Genomic DNA, 14,312 nt, shown 5'->3' on the forward strand with positions numbered 1-14,312 from the left:
TTAGAAACAAATCCTGGGTATATAGTCCAGCTCACTGATGACCAGACCTGCAGCAGGGAGAGTGGGGGATGAGAAACAGGACTTGCACTTCATTTTGTTCTTCCTTCTGTACAGCAAGCAAATTCTAATTTTAAAGCGGAGGGAAAAAAGCTAGATAAGGAAAAAAACAAAACTAAGTTATTCACATGCCTAGAGACAGTTACTTTATCTTCTGAATTTAGTTGTTTTTTCCTTCAACATTTCATTATGAAGTTTCATACATACCAAAAAGTTGAAAGACGTTTACAGTGAACACAGATAAACCCAGCACCTACATCTTTTGAATTTTTCACATTTAACTCATTACTAAGTGAAGGGTTTATGGTACCTTATAGGTGTGCAGCATGTTGAAGAAATGAAAGAATTTTAAGGTATCGAATTTTGTTTTCTCAATGGATAAATTTGATGTTCTTACCAAATTATCTCAAGTGGACTCTGGTTTATTTCACTAGTTTGTTCAATCTATCTAATCATATAGCAAATCTGTTGATTAATGGGTAAGCTTCAATGAAATAATGGGCACATTAACCATTTGCAAAGGAACTTCAGAACAACCTGTTATATTCTCTAGAGCAGGTGTTTCCAAACCTTTTTCAACGTTTTTCACCAAGGGCCATATGTGGTAAAATACACAAACAGCTGGGCCACTCACTCGAGGTGAAGTACGTATTGCCTCACCTGGTTTATTTAAATAAACTAAATATATTTTTGGAATTTGCTGCGGGCCAATTAAAAATGGATTGCGGGCCGCAGTTTGGATACCCCTGCTCTAGAGTATCCTCTTAGGTCTCTGAGAATAAACTGGATTTTTGGAAACATCCCAATGGCTTATTCAGATCCAAGTCTGAAAGACTGAAATGATTTTTGTCAAAAACCAAAATGGTTATAAATTAATGAGAATGATTTTCCTGGGTGTTCCAAAAATAATTTTCTGCACAGGCCTCACTGACAGCCAACAAGTGCTCTAAGTGTCAGCCCTACCAAGAAGAATGTACCATGTTTTGCTCTAGTCATTGCTCAGATGCCATTATGTTTCATAGGAAAAGCCTTGAGACAAGCCCAAGTATATGTAAGAATTTAACATCTGATAAAACTGGTATGAGAAACCAGAAACAAAGGGAGAATTACTAAATACTTAGTTCTATTAATCATCTGAGAAAAGATCCTTAATTTTCATTAGGGTATTTCTCAAATTTCAAGCAAGTAGTCTCCTTCAGAGAAAAAAATATGCCACAATGCCTAAAGGTTAACTTAATATATTTTTATTTTCATATTTCTTATATTTGTACCAACATGAAAATAGGTATACACTTTATGCTCATAATTTTCACATAACAATAAAAGCTAAAACATTTACAGATTAAAACAAAACCAATAAAATGCAAACTAGCCACCTTAAAAATTTATTTAATAAATGATGCTGTTTTGCTCAAATAGTGATGTTCTGCCCGAAAGAAATACATCACAAGTATTTGGTTTAATAGCAAAAAGCTGCAGTTTCATATCCCATTTTGTTCTTAAACTGTTTCTGAATGTTTTTACTTTAATAATGATGAGAATACTTCTTCACATAAGTATCTTGTTCAAAGTGGTATTGATAAATTTAAGCCTTTCTCTTCCTCGTTCAAGGTAATCAGAACAGAAAATTAAGCGAAGCTGTCAAAAGCCAATTTCAAAAGATACGAATTGACAGACTGAAAAAAATTAACAATTGCCTCTATTGAAACCTGTGCTAACCACTATGAACTCCAACCAGCTTTAGAATTTGGAACAAAAATATTCTTTACGATTTATTTGCGATGATATAATACTTAATTGCCAGTGAACTGTTGAGCGTTACTCTGTAGAGGACCCTCACGACACAAATGGTACTGACTGTCTGTCAGGATACAGGTCCCCGAGGAAACGTAGGACCCTGCCAGGTGTATCATGTGTACAACAGCACACTACCACTTTTCTCATTCTCCTGTAATCTGTGTTCTGCTGCTCCAACAATTTCGTTTGTTTTCAAGTCAGATTTTAATTTTGAATACTTAACACCATTGTTAATGTGCATTTCACTTTCTTCATGTTTGCTAAGAATATGTGATAAATGCTGCCAATCTTTGCACCCATTCTCATTCCGCAGTTGATTTTTTCCTTCCCCAAAGAGTTTGCAATATAGACAAAACACAGAATCTTTTGAGGTCGAATAAAGTAACCAAGATCTAGGGTTTTTTTCACCATTTGGAAGAATTCGTGTATAATAGGTTTCTGAAAACTTCCTTCCTGTATTGTCTTTTGGAAAGTTAAAATTTCTTACTTGAGGTGGATCATTTTTGACAAGAATGTCCCGTTGTTTTATATTCAAAATTCGGGGCCATGTACCTGGATCTGCAGAAAGTATAACTGCTCTAGTGGAGTCTTCTGACGTTTTCTCTTCCAATTGCTCTTGAAATGTATCAGCTATGGTGGACACAGAAGGTCCATTCACATCCTGTTCCATCAGTGATGAATCTGTGCTACATTCTGCTGAAACCTGTAGCGCTGAAGTCTTTTCCTGTTTTTCTGGTATTCCCTCCATTTTTTCCAAAAGTGTATTCAACAATCTTTCATTTTCTCTCCTAACAGCATTCCTTTTTCTGTTTTCTGACACTAATAATTTTTTTGATTTTTTTTCCAGCATCTGGGGAGAAAGAGATTACAGTTTTATCTTAGAATCATTAACACTAAAAAAAAAAAAAAATGAATGTATGTACAAATGCCCAGTAAGCACATGAAAAGATACTCATTAGTCATCAAAAAGTACGAATCAAAACCACCACATACCACTTCACACCCACTAGGATGACTACAATAAAAAGACAAGTGTTGGCAAAGATGTGGAAAAACTAGAATCTACCTAAGATGATGGAGGGAATGTAAAATGGTATAGCTGCCTTGGAAAACAGTCTACAATTCCTCAAAAGTTAAACAGAGTTACCACCATTTTAGCAATGCCAGAATGAAAATATATGTCCACACAAATACTTGTACAAAATGTTCATAGCAACATTATTCATAATAGCCATAAAGTAGAAACAATTCAAATGCCCCTTACTGATGGATAAATAAAACACAGTATTATCCACACAATGGACTGTTCTTCAGCAATAAAAACAAGTGAAACAAAGATATATGCTACAACACAGATGCACCCAGAAAACAGTGTAGTATGTGGAAGCCAGCCACAAAGTACCACATATTGTATGATTCCATGTAAGACACATATTACCTATTTTTAAGTCAATAAAAATACAAATGCAAACAAGAGACTAACAGTAACAGATGTGCACAATATGAATGGCAGCTCATCTGCTGTAAGTTTTGTGCACAGCACAGCGGAACACTGTATGGCTCTTAAGAAACTAAGAGCTATGTTCTGATTTAATCCTGAAAGCAAGGTGGCAGCACTCAAGTAAAAAAAAGCAGGAGTGACATGATCAAACCTGTGCTTTAGAAAAACTGCTGATTGTATTATAGATTTCCAACTCTAAGGAAGACTGAGGGCACAGAGATAGGAAGCTGGCAACAAAGGATGGAGGCTATGTCTAGGGTATGGCAGAGAGAGGATAGTTGAGAGAAATTTAGGAAGTAGAATCTCGATTAGTTGGTAATTGAGTGGCTACAGGGGCAGAGGAACAGGGAGGCGTAAAGAATGACCCTAAGACAGGCAAGTCAGATAACTCCATTCTCCCGCTGGCCAAGGCCGACATAATGGTCTCAAAGACTGCTGACTGGAAAGGGTCTTAAATAGTGACACCATCCACCACAATAAAAAAGAATGACGCTGTTTTTGTTTGGGCACCTGACTGGATGGTGAGATTTACTGACAAGGGAAACAAAGAAGGAAAGCAGGTTTGGAATTTCCATTTTAGATACAGTCTGAGGGATCTGTGAAACATTTCAATGGAGATTAAAGGTGGATATATTGGTCTGAAACTGAAGAAATATAATCTGCAGATATATTTTGGAAGTCATCATAGCTGAAACTATGGGAGTGGATAAGACTGTAGTAGAAGATCACACATAAACAGAAAGCCAAGGACTACACTAGTGTATTTATTACACAACCAAATCCAAACTCTGGTCTTATCTCTTTCCTTCCTGAGTTTCCTGGTAATGAACAGGTAGTCAAGTTGTTACTCTCGGTGGATGTTCCACTTTCCAGCTATACGACCTTGGGCAAGTCACTTAACCACCTAAGCTTCAGTTTCCTCGGCAATAAAATGAGAACATGGAGGTCCAGTCAAGATGGCAGAGTAGTTGAAATACATTAAAATCTTTAAGAACATAAAATATAAAATAAAATAAAATAAAATAAAATAAAATGAGGACGTCAATTGCACCTAACTAGGGAGACTGTTTACATGATTAAATGTAAAAATACAGTAAAGCTGTGTCTGGCACCACAGTAAACTCATGTTAGCTGTCATTACTGGCATGCACTCCAATGAGGATACTCATAACTCTGTGACAATTACTGAATACGGTCTAACAGCAAAGCACTGGAAAGGCTCATGAATTTTCTGCCTGTGCTCTAGGCTCCGAGGTCGAATTGCTGACGTCTTTTCTCATCCATGTCACAGGCACTCTCTCCGGGAACATTCATCTGAGACTCTTTGAAAATGAAGTTCAAAAATACTTCAGGGCAATGCTATATCCTTCTGTCACATGAACATTTTTACTGATGATCTGGATGAAAACTGAAGTAAAATAAAAGGCAGGTGAGGTACACACCAATTAACTGAAGCCTCTAGAAAAAGGGGGGAGAAATCACTGGAAAGAGAGGGACCATGATGGGAGCACTGCGCTTATTAGCAGAATGTCATTTCACTCTCTAGGTGTCCCAGTAAGATGGTTTGGTCATGCCACATATAAGGCTGGTTACTCTGCAGATTCCTAAACTGAATGATATATAGAGAGGGTGCCAAAAAAAAGTATACACATTTTAAGAAAGGAAAAAACTGCATTAAAATTGTAAAAATCAACACACACCAATAACAAAAGATGAATACAAGTCCTGTGTACACATTTTTTTTGGCATGCCCGGTAGATCCTGGCCTCAGAGAACTTATGGCTTATTCGGGGAAAAAAGGCACATGTATAATTAAATGTTTATATCATGTACTAATGAAGATTTCTGATGTGAGGTCAAATCTAGCTGTGTGACTCTGGGTAAGACACTGTCTCTGAACTTCAGTATCTTTAACATATTTTAAAGTTTTATTTAATCAAAATTGAATATACATTTAGTATAGTGCATCAACTAGTTAAACATGGTTAATTACAACAAACTAACCTTCACCCATTTCCCCTTTCCCAGAAGTTAACTACTTTGAACACACAGAGCTGATTCTTTTGGTATTTGTTTCCAAATGTCAAAGTAACACGTTTGTATCACTATTTACTGATTTTTCCTCCTAGTTTTACGTATCATCAATTGATTTCTCAATGAGGAAGATGGAAATTTAGTTCTTGTCCTTCTTACTATGCTTACCACACACACTCACATTCCAGCTACCTATTTATCCTTTTGTTACAGGATTTCTTAACTTTGGCACTAGTGACATTTTGGGCCAAGTAACTCTGTGGTGGGGACTGTCCTGTGCATTTCAGGATGTTTAGCAGCATCCTGGCCCCCCTATTTAATAAATGCCAGCAGCACCTCCCACTCACAAGCTGTTGTAATAAAAAATGTTTAAGACATTGCCAAATGTCCTCAAGGTAAGATCAAGATTCAGTCTATACATTTTATATAAGAAGTGTAGTATATATAAAGAAATAATGAACATAAATTAGCCTTTCTTGCAAAAACTTAAAAGTCAACTGTGGGTAGTGTGGGGACAGAGCCCCAAAAAGCAGTTTCCAGGCTCTCAGCCTCACATAGAAAGGTGCTGGCTCAGGTAGTAAATGGCTGTCGACTGTGATCAAATGGCCATCAGCTGTGGCTAGTTGGCCGTCAGCTGTAACCTGTGAGCCATTGGACACTAATATAACTGCCATGGCTACGCTAGCAGCAAATGGGGCCTAGCAAGAAGATGGTGGCTGAGCCTGCAAGCGGCACAGTGAGGGTTGAGAATTGTGTTGCTCCTGCTTCCTGTGTCTCCAACCCAGCCGCCAGTGAGAGTATAGTGGTATGACTCCCCTACCTATGGCTCCGTGGGTGTTCCTTTTTGGCCTCACCATGTCCTGTGTTCTTATGTGGGGAGCGAAACCAGAGACCCTGCCGGATCTCCCGCACGACACATGGCGTAGTCGGCAGGATCCCCTGCACTACAGGTATCTACTGTTTCCTCTCTTGTTCAATAAGCCTTGCACTTCAGTTACTTTTCTCTGAAAGCTAACCATTTAAATCCTTATCTAGTGAAATGGGGGTTAAGAATGTTCCTGGTTTTACGTTTAAGATCCATCTTGAACTAGTTTTTGTGTATGGGGGAAAAAAGGAAGTTAAAGCTCATTTATTTCCATACAAACAAAAAAATTGTCCCAGGGGAGCCTGGTGGCTCAGATTGGAATGCACGGTTGGAATGCCGTGCTCCTAACGCAGAGGTCATGGGTTCGATTCCCATACAGGCCAGTGAGCTGCACCCTCTACAATTAAGATTGTGAACAACGGCTCTGCTCTCCCTGGAGCTGGGCTGCCATGAGCAGCTGGAGAACGCATGAGTTGCCGCAGGTTGCTGAGTGATGCTGTGTGCTGCCGGGGGCTACCGTGAGCAGCCGGTGGCCAGTGTGAGGGGCCGGCAGCCGGTGTGAGGGGCCGGCAGCCAGCGTGAGCAGCTGGCAGCCGGGGATAGATGCCGTGAGCGGCCATCAGCTGGCAACCAACTGCCTCAGCCGGGAGAAGCGCAAGGCTCATAATACCAACATGGGCCAGGGAGCTGTGTCCTACACAACTAGACTGAGAAACAATGGCTTGAACCGAGTTGAGGACTGGCGGGGAAATTGTCCCAGCACCATCTGTTAGAAAGACCTTGCTTTTCCATCAAAATGATTTGGTACCTTCTTCTAAAATCAACTGACTATACAGGTGTGATTCTCTTTCTGGACTATCTATTCCGTTGACCTATTTATTTATTTTTATATGCCACACTACCTTGATTCCTTAATGTAGTTCCTTAATGTCTTTTTTTCCAGCTTTACTGAGGTACAATTGGTAAATAAAAATTAAATATATTTACGATGTCCAATGCAATGTTTTGAGGTTTTTAATGTCTTCAAGTCAGGTAGATAATTCCTTTACCTCTACCTCATACCATACACAAAATTAACTTGAAATGGATACCAGACATAAACATGAAATCCAAAATTTAAAAGCTTTTAGATGAAAACATAGTCAAATATATTCATAATCTTTGTAGGCAAAGATTCCTTAAAACAAGACACAAAAAGTATTAATCAGAAAAGCAATCAGTGGGCTTTATCAAAATTAAAAACTTGGGCTTTTCAAAAACATCAAGAAAATAAAAAGACAAAACATTGTTGTCATGTGGCAGACCCTGCTCGCTACGCCATTTGTCATGCGAGGCGGCCTGCAGGGCCTCTAGTCCCGCTCCCCACATAAGAACGCAGGATGTGGCTACACCAAAAGAACACCCACGGAGCCATAGATAGGGGAGTCACACCACTATAGTCTCACTGGAGGCTGGAGTCACACGACCTGCAACCTTCTGTCCGCTTCTCTGCCTGCCAACCGATTGACTCAACTCTCCAACGCAGCCGCGGCAGTTATATCAGTGGCTAATTGGCTATCCGGCCACAGCCGACGGCCAACCAGCCACAGCTGATGGCCATCTACTACCCAAGCCAGCACCTTCCACATGAGGCCGACAGCCTGGAAACTGCTCTCTGGGGCTCTGTCCCCACAATTGTCCAGAGGAAAATCTTCTGAATACATTTTACAAAAGACATGTATCCAGAATATATAAATTCCTGTAACTCAATAAAAGGACAACCCAATTAAAAAAATGAGCTAAAGACCTGCAGAGAGACTTTAAAAAATAAGATACGAAGTGTGATCAAACAATATGACTATTGAAATTAAAAAAAGTTATTACAGTAAAAGACACATTGCTATTAATTCCCAAGATACTCACTCCCCCTCACTTCAAACATATTTATTCCATCATTCTTGCTACTTTCTGAAGTAGTTCTGGAAGACCTCTTTTGTGAGAGTCTTTAGTTGTGCTGTTGTGGCTGCCTTGATGTCCTGTATCAATTCAAAACGTTTACCTCTCACGGTCATTTTGACTTTGGGGAAGAGCCAGAAGTCACATGGTGCCAGATTTGGTGAATAAGGTGGATGAGGAAACACCACAATGTTTTTATCCAACAGAAATTGCCATAACAGAAGCAATGTGTGACACAGAGCCTTTCCCACTGTGACCACAAAATACAGTGAATGCTGCTGCCAAGTGCCATCCAATGGAAAGGCAGGGATCTTCAACACGGGAAGCGGCGCGCTGAACCTTAGTAACAGTGTGTGACAAGTTTCAACTTGTTTGGAGCAGTCAGTCGGGTGTGAGCTACAGTTAAGAGAAGGTGTGTTTTAAAGTGTGCTGTAAATCATTCTCCATCACGACAACACTCCGTGTCAAACATCGCCTCCAGTATGGCAATTTCTGTCAAATAAAAACGTTATGGTGTGTCCTCATCCACCCTGTTCACTGGATCTGGCACTGTGTAACTTCTGGCTCCTCCCCAAAGTCAAAATGATTCAGGACATTGAGGCACCCACAACAGAAGGATTTCCAGAACTACTTCAGAAAGTAGCAAGAACGATGGGATAAGTGTGCTCGAAGCAAGGGGGAGTATTTTGAAGGGGGTTAGTGGCAATGTCTTTTACTGTAATAAATTTCTTTTATTTAAACATTCACTGTATTGTTTGATCATACCTAGAATATAAGTGATGAAAGGAGAATATTAGTTATCCGGGAAATGCAAATTAAAGCCACAATGAGACAATCATTTCATGTCCACTAGAATAGCTTCAATCAATGCAGACAATACCAAATTTTGGTTAAGAATGTGGAGCAACGAACTACTGAGTCGTCAGTGGGAGTGCAAAATGGCAGAGAAAAGAATTACTTGTAACATCCGCAATGAGTGAAGACTTAAAACAAGGTTACTTCTAACAAGCAATCTGATTTCAGTACTCATTTGGGATGGGACAACTCAATGACCGATTGACCAAAATGGAACTAAATGAGATTCTGAGATCAATCTGGTTGCTGTACGCTCGCTGGAACAAGTCCTTGTCCACCCGACCATCTACAACGCACTACAAGAATTACCTGTGTATATTCATTAACACAACTCTGGCAGCAGAATTGCTTCTGCGGACCATCAACCACCAGGACACTGTTCCCGGCACCTTTGCTGGGCAGGTACTCTCCACACTGTTCACAGCAATTCATTATCAGACCATTGGCCATTCGGTATCTATTAAAGCAGTGGTTACTGCACAGCTTATGAGTTACATTATTAACGCTGACTTCATGGCGAATCTAGAAGAAAAAGCAGAATTTATTAAATGAGCCAAGTTAGCGCAGTAAGGAATGAGGTAAGTAGTTTTTTCAACAGAAAAAAAGAAACTCTAGTAATTTCTCAATGGAAGAAATATTCAGGAAAAGACTAAAAAGCCCATTTGGTTATTCTTTCATTTTTATCTTTGACTTCTTGGTAAAATCATTTTTCAATTTTACAAAAGAGGAAAAATAAGATTAATAGAACAAAAAAAACAATAAAATCAGTAATAACTTCCCCAGAGACATTTAAGAAGTCCAGAAAATGAACGGGTTTGGAAGATTTTTGATATGACCTGTTTAAAAGAAATGGATGGGTACTTTTTCGTGTTCTAAAGTTCACCTCCCTAGAAAACCATGGGAGGGGCCAAAAGGATCAGCACCACCCATACTCTGGATGCTGTCTGTATACACATGCTTTGCTCAGCTTCGTGGTAACTGAGATAAAAGCATGTCCTCGATTTGCATGGATCAGGACAACCAACTCCAAATGCAGTTACCAATGACTGGGCCAAGTGAGACCCATGTGCATGCTCACTTCCTCTTTCAGCATCTGTAAAGATGGCAGCCACATAAGAAATGTGAAGTTTTCAACATACTTTCACTCCACATGTCCCACATGGTCTCGTACCAGGATTGGCTACTTCCTTCATGTCCTGAACCTACACTTTTATTTAGTGTGGCTGGTGAAAACGAAACCCACCATACAACTATTGCTGTGCATGACTACAGGCACTCCAGAGAAACAACGTGTACGCTCCATACTACACAAATGGGACATTTGCTTATAAGACAGTTCCCTTTAACTTCAGTGTGCAGATTCAGGATGTGCATTATGTAGATGGCAGAACACAGGGCAGCACTTAAAGCCATTCCTGTTAACCTAGATAAGAACTTAAACGAGATATAAAAACCCACACCTCTGTTAATTTACTACAGATGGTACATCTTGACTTGTTCAGAACTCTTTTTCTGGTATTCTGGCTGTTCTCATAGGGGGACACACAGGACATGCTACGGAGTTCTTGGAAGGACTCGCTCCAGCCCACTGGAGGAACAACAGAAGCCTTTTTTGTAGGTGCATCTCTGAAACACAGAGATAGACAATTTAAGGACATTGCATTTTAGTGTCAAATAAATAAACAATAATGGACATTTTTCATTTTCTCATGATACTAGGAATCAACTATAATTTCTCAATTTAGAAAAATCCTCTGTTTTGTTTCACTGCCAAGAGTCTTAAGTTATACTGGAAAAGACAATCTGGAAGTAAAATTTGTAGCACAAGAACCTTGACACAGGTTCTTTTTTTTTTTTTTTTTTTTTTAATTGGGGAAGGAGAATATTGGGGAACAGTGTGTACTTCCAGGACTGTTTTTTTTTTTCCAAGTCAAGTTGTTGTCCTTTCAGTCTTAGTTGTGGAGGCGCAGATCAGCTCCAGGTCCAGTTGCCCTTTCTAGTTGCAGAGGGAGCAGCCCACCATCCCTTGTGGGAGTCGAACCGGCAACCTTGTGGTTGAGAGGACCGCTCCAACCAACTGAGCCATCCGGGAGGCAGCTCAGCTCAAGGTGCCATGTTCTATTTTAGTTGCAGGGGGCGCTGCCCACCACCCCTTGCAGGACTCAAGGAGTTGAACTGGCAACCTTGTGGTTGAGAGCCCACTGGCCCATGTGGGAATTGAACCGGCAGCCTTCGGAGTTAGGAGCACGGAGCTCCAACCGCCTGAGCCACCGGGCCAGCCCCAACACACACAGGTTCTTATGATTTCTAGAAGCATTCAAAAAGGGGGGTAGCAACTTGGTTTCTAAGGCAGAAGATGGGGCAGGGGGTGAGGCGGGGCAGAGGCAGGAGAGGACCAACCTATCCCCACAGCCATATCCCACTTTCCTGCCAAGAGCAGGTACAGTACAAATGAGTCCACATCTCTGATAAGCTCCACAATAACTCAAGCTCAATCAACCTGAAGATGCCCTGCAACAATCCTCCCCATGAATGTATGCAGCTCTCCAATCACATGCAGAAGGCACATTTACACTGCCACTATAGGCCAGATGGAGCCATGTGAGAAGTACAGCTTACTTTTTACACAGTACATTGCGTTTCTTTGGAGGACGCTTGTGAGAGAAGGAGGAAAGGCAGCTGGTAGAACAAAAGAGGTGAGCCGATCCTTTTCGTTGATAAGCTGTCTGTCCTTTCTGTAAAGGCTTTTTGCAGTTTGCACAAGTGATTTTAACTGGTTTGGTGGGTTGCTGTTGGGCTGAAGGCTGGTAAATCTGTTTAGGAAGCGAGGCCACTGGTGATAAAGAATCCACCCCTGGCTGTTTCTGATTACGGGGAAATGATGCTGACTGGGAGATCCAAGAATCTTAAAAATAAAACACAAGAAAAAGTCATGGAACAATTCAAAATTCACATCAGAAAAATATTTTAAATTTTCATTTTGCACAAGTTTAGCAGAATAGTGAGGCAGCCATGTAACAAGTGGTTAAGGCACGGCAGCCCTGCTGCACAATCCCAGGGCAACTGTACACTTAGCATTCTAAGTGAGTGAAAACTCTATTGTGCCAACAATGTAAATGGCGGCCCTGGGATTGTGCAATGAGGTAGCCATCATCTCCTAAGTCAGACTCCCCAGGTCAAAAGGCATGTTTCTGAGCTGATTGTGCAAGTATATAGTATTAACCTGTCCTGGTTTTCTCAGCTACAGGCTGGCAATGATACCTAACTCATCAAACTGCTATAGTAAAGTATTATGTTTGGAATTACGGCACTTGCCAAAAACATTAGCCACTTTTTCTTCTCTAAGAATATTAGAAAATATGTAAATACAAAGATAACTATTGAGTATGGTATATGATATCCATTTTCCTAACAGCTCCCCATCTAACATTTTACTCTGAAAAATTTAAAGCATATAGAGAAGCCGAAAGAATTTTAAAGTGAACATCCACCAAATAGATTCTACGCTATTTTACTACTTTTTAAATTTATTGGCTGTAATATTGGTTAATAACATTATATAAATTTCAGGTGTACAATTTTATACTATGACATCTGTGTACTCCACACTGTGTGCACCCCCAAAGTCTAGACTCCGTCACCATATATTTGACCCCATTTACCTTCTTCATCCTGCCTCGCCCTAATTTTATACTATTTTTACTTTACTATTTTTCTATCATTCAGCCCTCTGAACAATCAATCAATTTTTACGTATTTCAAGTAATATGTAGACATCAACATACTTCTAAAATACTTTGAAATATACATAATTTAAACATAACATTTTAAAGCAACTCTTTCTACAATTACTTCCCAGCCTTCCAAAATATTATTTCACAGGCATTAATGTTAAGTGTAGTGGATTACTCAGGAAACAGCTTTCCCAACTTCACACAGGGCCTCCGCCACCATATACAAGTATTAGTGTTAGCTTCAAAATGGTACACTATTATGTACAAGAAATAGTGCTTCTCAAACTTCAACATGCATCAGATATCTTGGGAATCTTGTTTACATGGAGATTCTAAATTAGTAGGGCTTGGGAGGGGCCTGAGATTCCGTATTTCTAACTAACTTCTCGGGTAATGGTGAAGCTTTGAGAAACAAGGCCCTAGAAGACTGAATTATTCTGTCATCTCTCTTCAAAAATAGCTTTTGTCATTAGGAAGAGGCCTATCTATTGCCCCTCCACCTATAACAGCTCCAAAGACCTCTCTCAGTATTACCAACACTAACAATTCCATTTTCATTTCTAAATTCCCACCCACGGCTTCTAATTTTCTTTGTCCTATTTCTAGGTATCTTTTACCTTATAGGCAAAAACAAAACAGCAAGTAACAAAAAAGAATTATTTCATTCTACAGGATGACATGCTGGCAAATATGAAGTATGTGCCAATAAAATTTTTTATCACCTAGTACTCAGAAGTTTCTTCACTTCTAAGCCATTCCTTTAGAAAACATCATCATTCTGAACCATTTCAAAGAAAACAGAAATTACATACTCATCTATAGAATAAACACAGATGGCATTCCAGGATCAAACTTCTCTGCATATTACCTGGATAATGAAGTCAATTTAATAAATAGAAATAAAGGACAGTCAACCATTACAAGAGTTGTCATTACCATTAATATGGGAGAAATAAGAACCTTGAACACAAAAACATTAGGCCTTGTAATTTTATGGACTTATCCTTGCATAAAGGGGGCATATTTATATAAAATTCTGGAAAGTGAGATATCACCTATACTGCTGAAGACTAACTGGATTCTGAAATTTTTTTCACTTTAGCTTTGGTGAATACATGAAGCAAATGGTTCCTTTAAGTTTCTTATTTCATCAATTTTTGGTATTAGTGTCTCCAGGTTAAATTTAAAGGACTCTCAAATTCTTCCACGCCCTATCCCTGGAATAAATTTTACTAGAAGAGGTCTAATAGGAAGGTACGGAAGAGTTGGTGAAAGGAGGCAGGAGCTCCTTGGAGGTACAAGAGGAACGAAGTGTGGGAGGTGTGGTTCTGGAGTTTGCAAACTCAGGCTGCTTGCTTTAAGCTCAACCAGAGCTGCTGCCTACCTGAGCCTCATTCATTCTCTTCCAAAAACTAGGTGTTGCAAGGTTATTTCCTTCCATTTTACCCATGAGGAAGGTAGGCTCCTAAAAGGCGCAGTGCCAGTTAAGGAACAAAAGACTCTGGGAGTTAACGGGCCACTTTTTGGCCCATGT

General features: G+C 39.7%; 1 protein-coding gene across 1 annotated transcript in view; it reads right to left on the reverse strand.

Annotated features, from left to right (window-relative positions):
* Window positions 1–1,328: 1,328 nt before the first annotated feature.
* The window catches only part of ZMYM5 (zinc finger MYM-type containing 5), a 31,377-nt gene continuing 18,393 nt past the window's right edge, over window positions 1,329–14,312 (reverse strand). Inside the window, exons 7-10 of the mRNA XM_033104176.1 lie at window positions 11,664–11,949; window positions 10,505–10,670; window positions 9,354–9,566; window positions 1,329–2,704 (exon numbers count right to left, since the gene is read on the reverse strand). Of these exons, the coding sequence (XP_032960067.1) occupies window positions 1,967–2,704; window positions 9,354–9,566; window positions 10,505–10,670; window positions 11,664–11,949 (1,403 nt within the window). The 3' untranslated portion in view covers window positions 1,329–1,966. The remainder of the gene's footprint in view (window positions 2,705–9,353; window positions 9,567–10,504; window positions 10,671–11,663; window positions 11,950–14,312) is intronic.

This window comes from Rhinolophus ferrumequinum, chromosome 4 (assembly GCF_004115265.2).
Source record: "Rhinolophus ferrumequinum isolate MPI-CBG mRhiFer1 chromosome 4, mRhiFer1_v1.p, whole genome shotgun sequence".
NCBI classification, from domain to species: Eukaryota; Metazoa; Chordata; class Mammalia; order Chiroptera; family Rhinolophidae; genus Rhinolophus; species Rhinolophus ferrumequinum.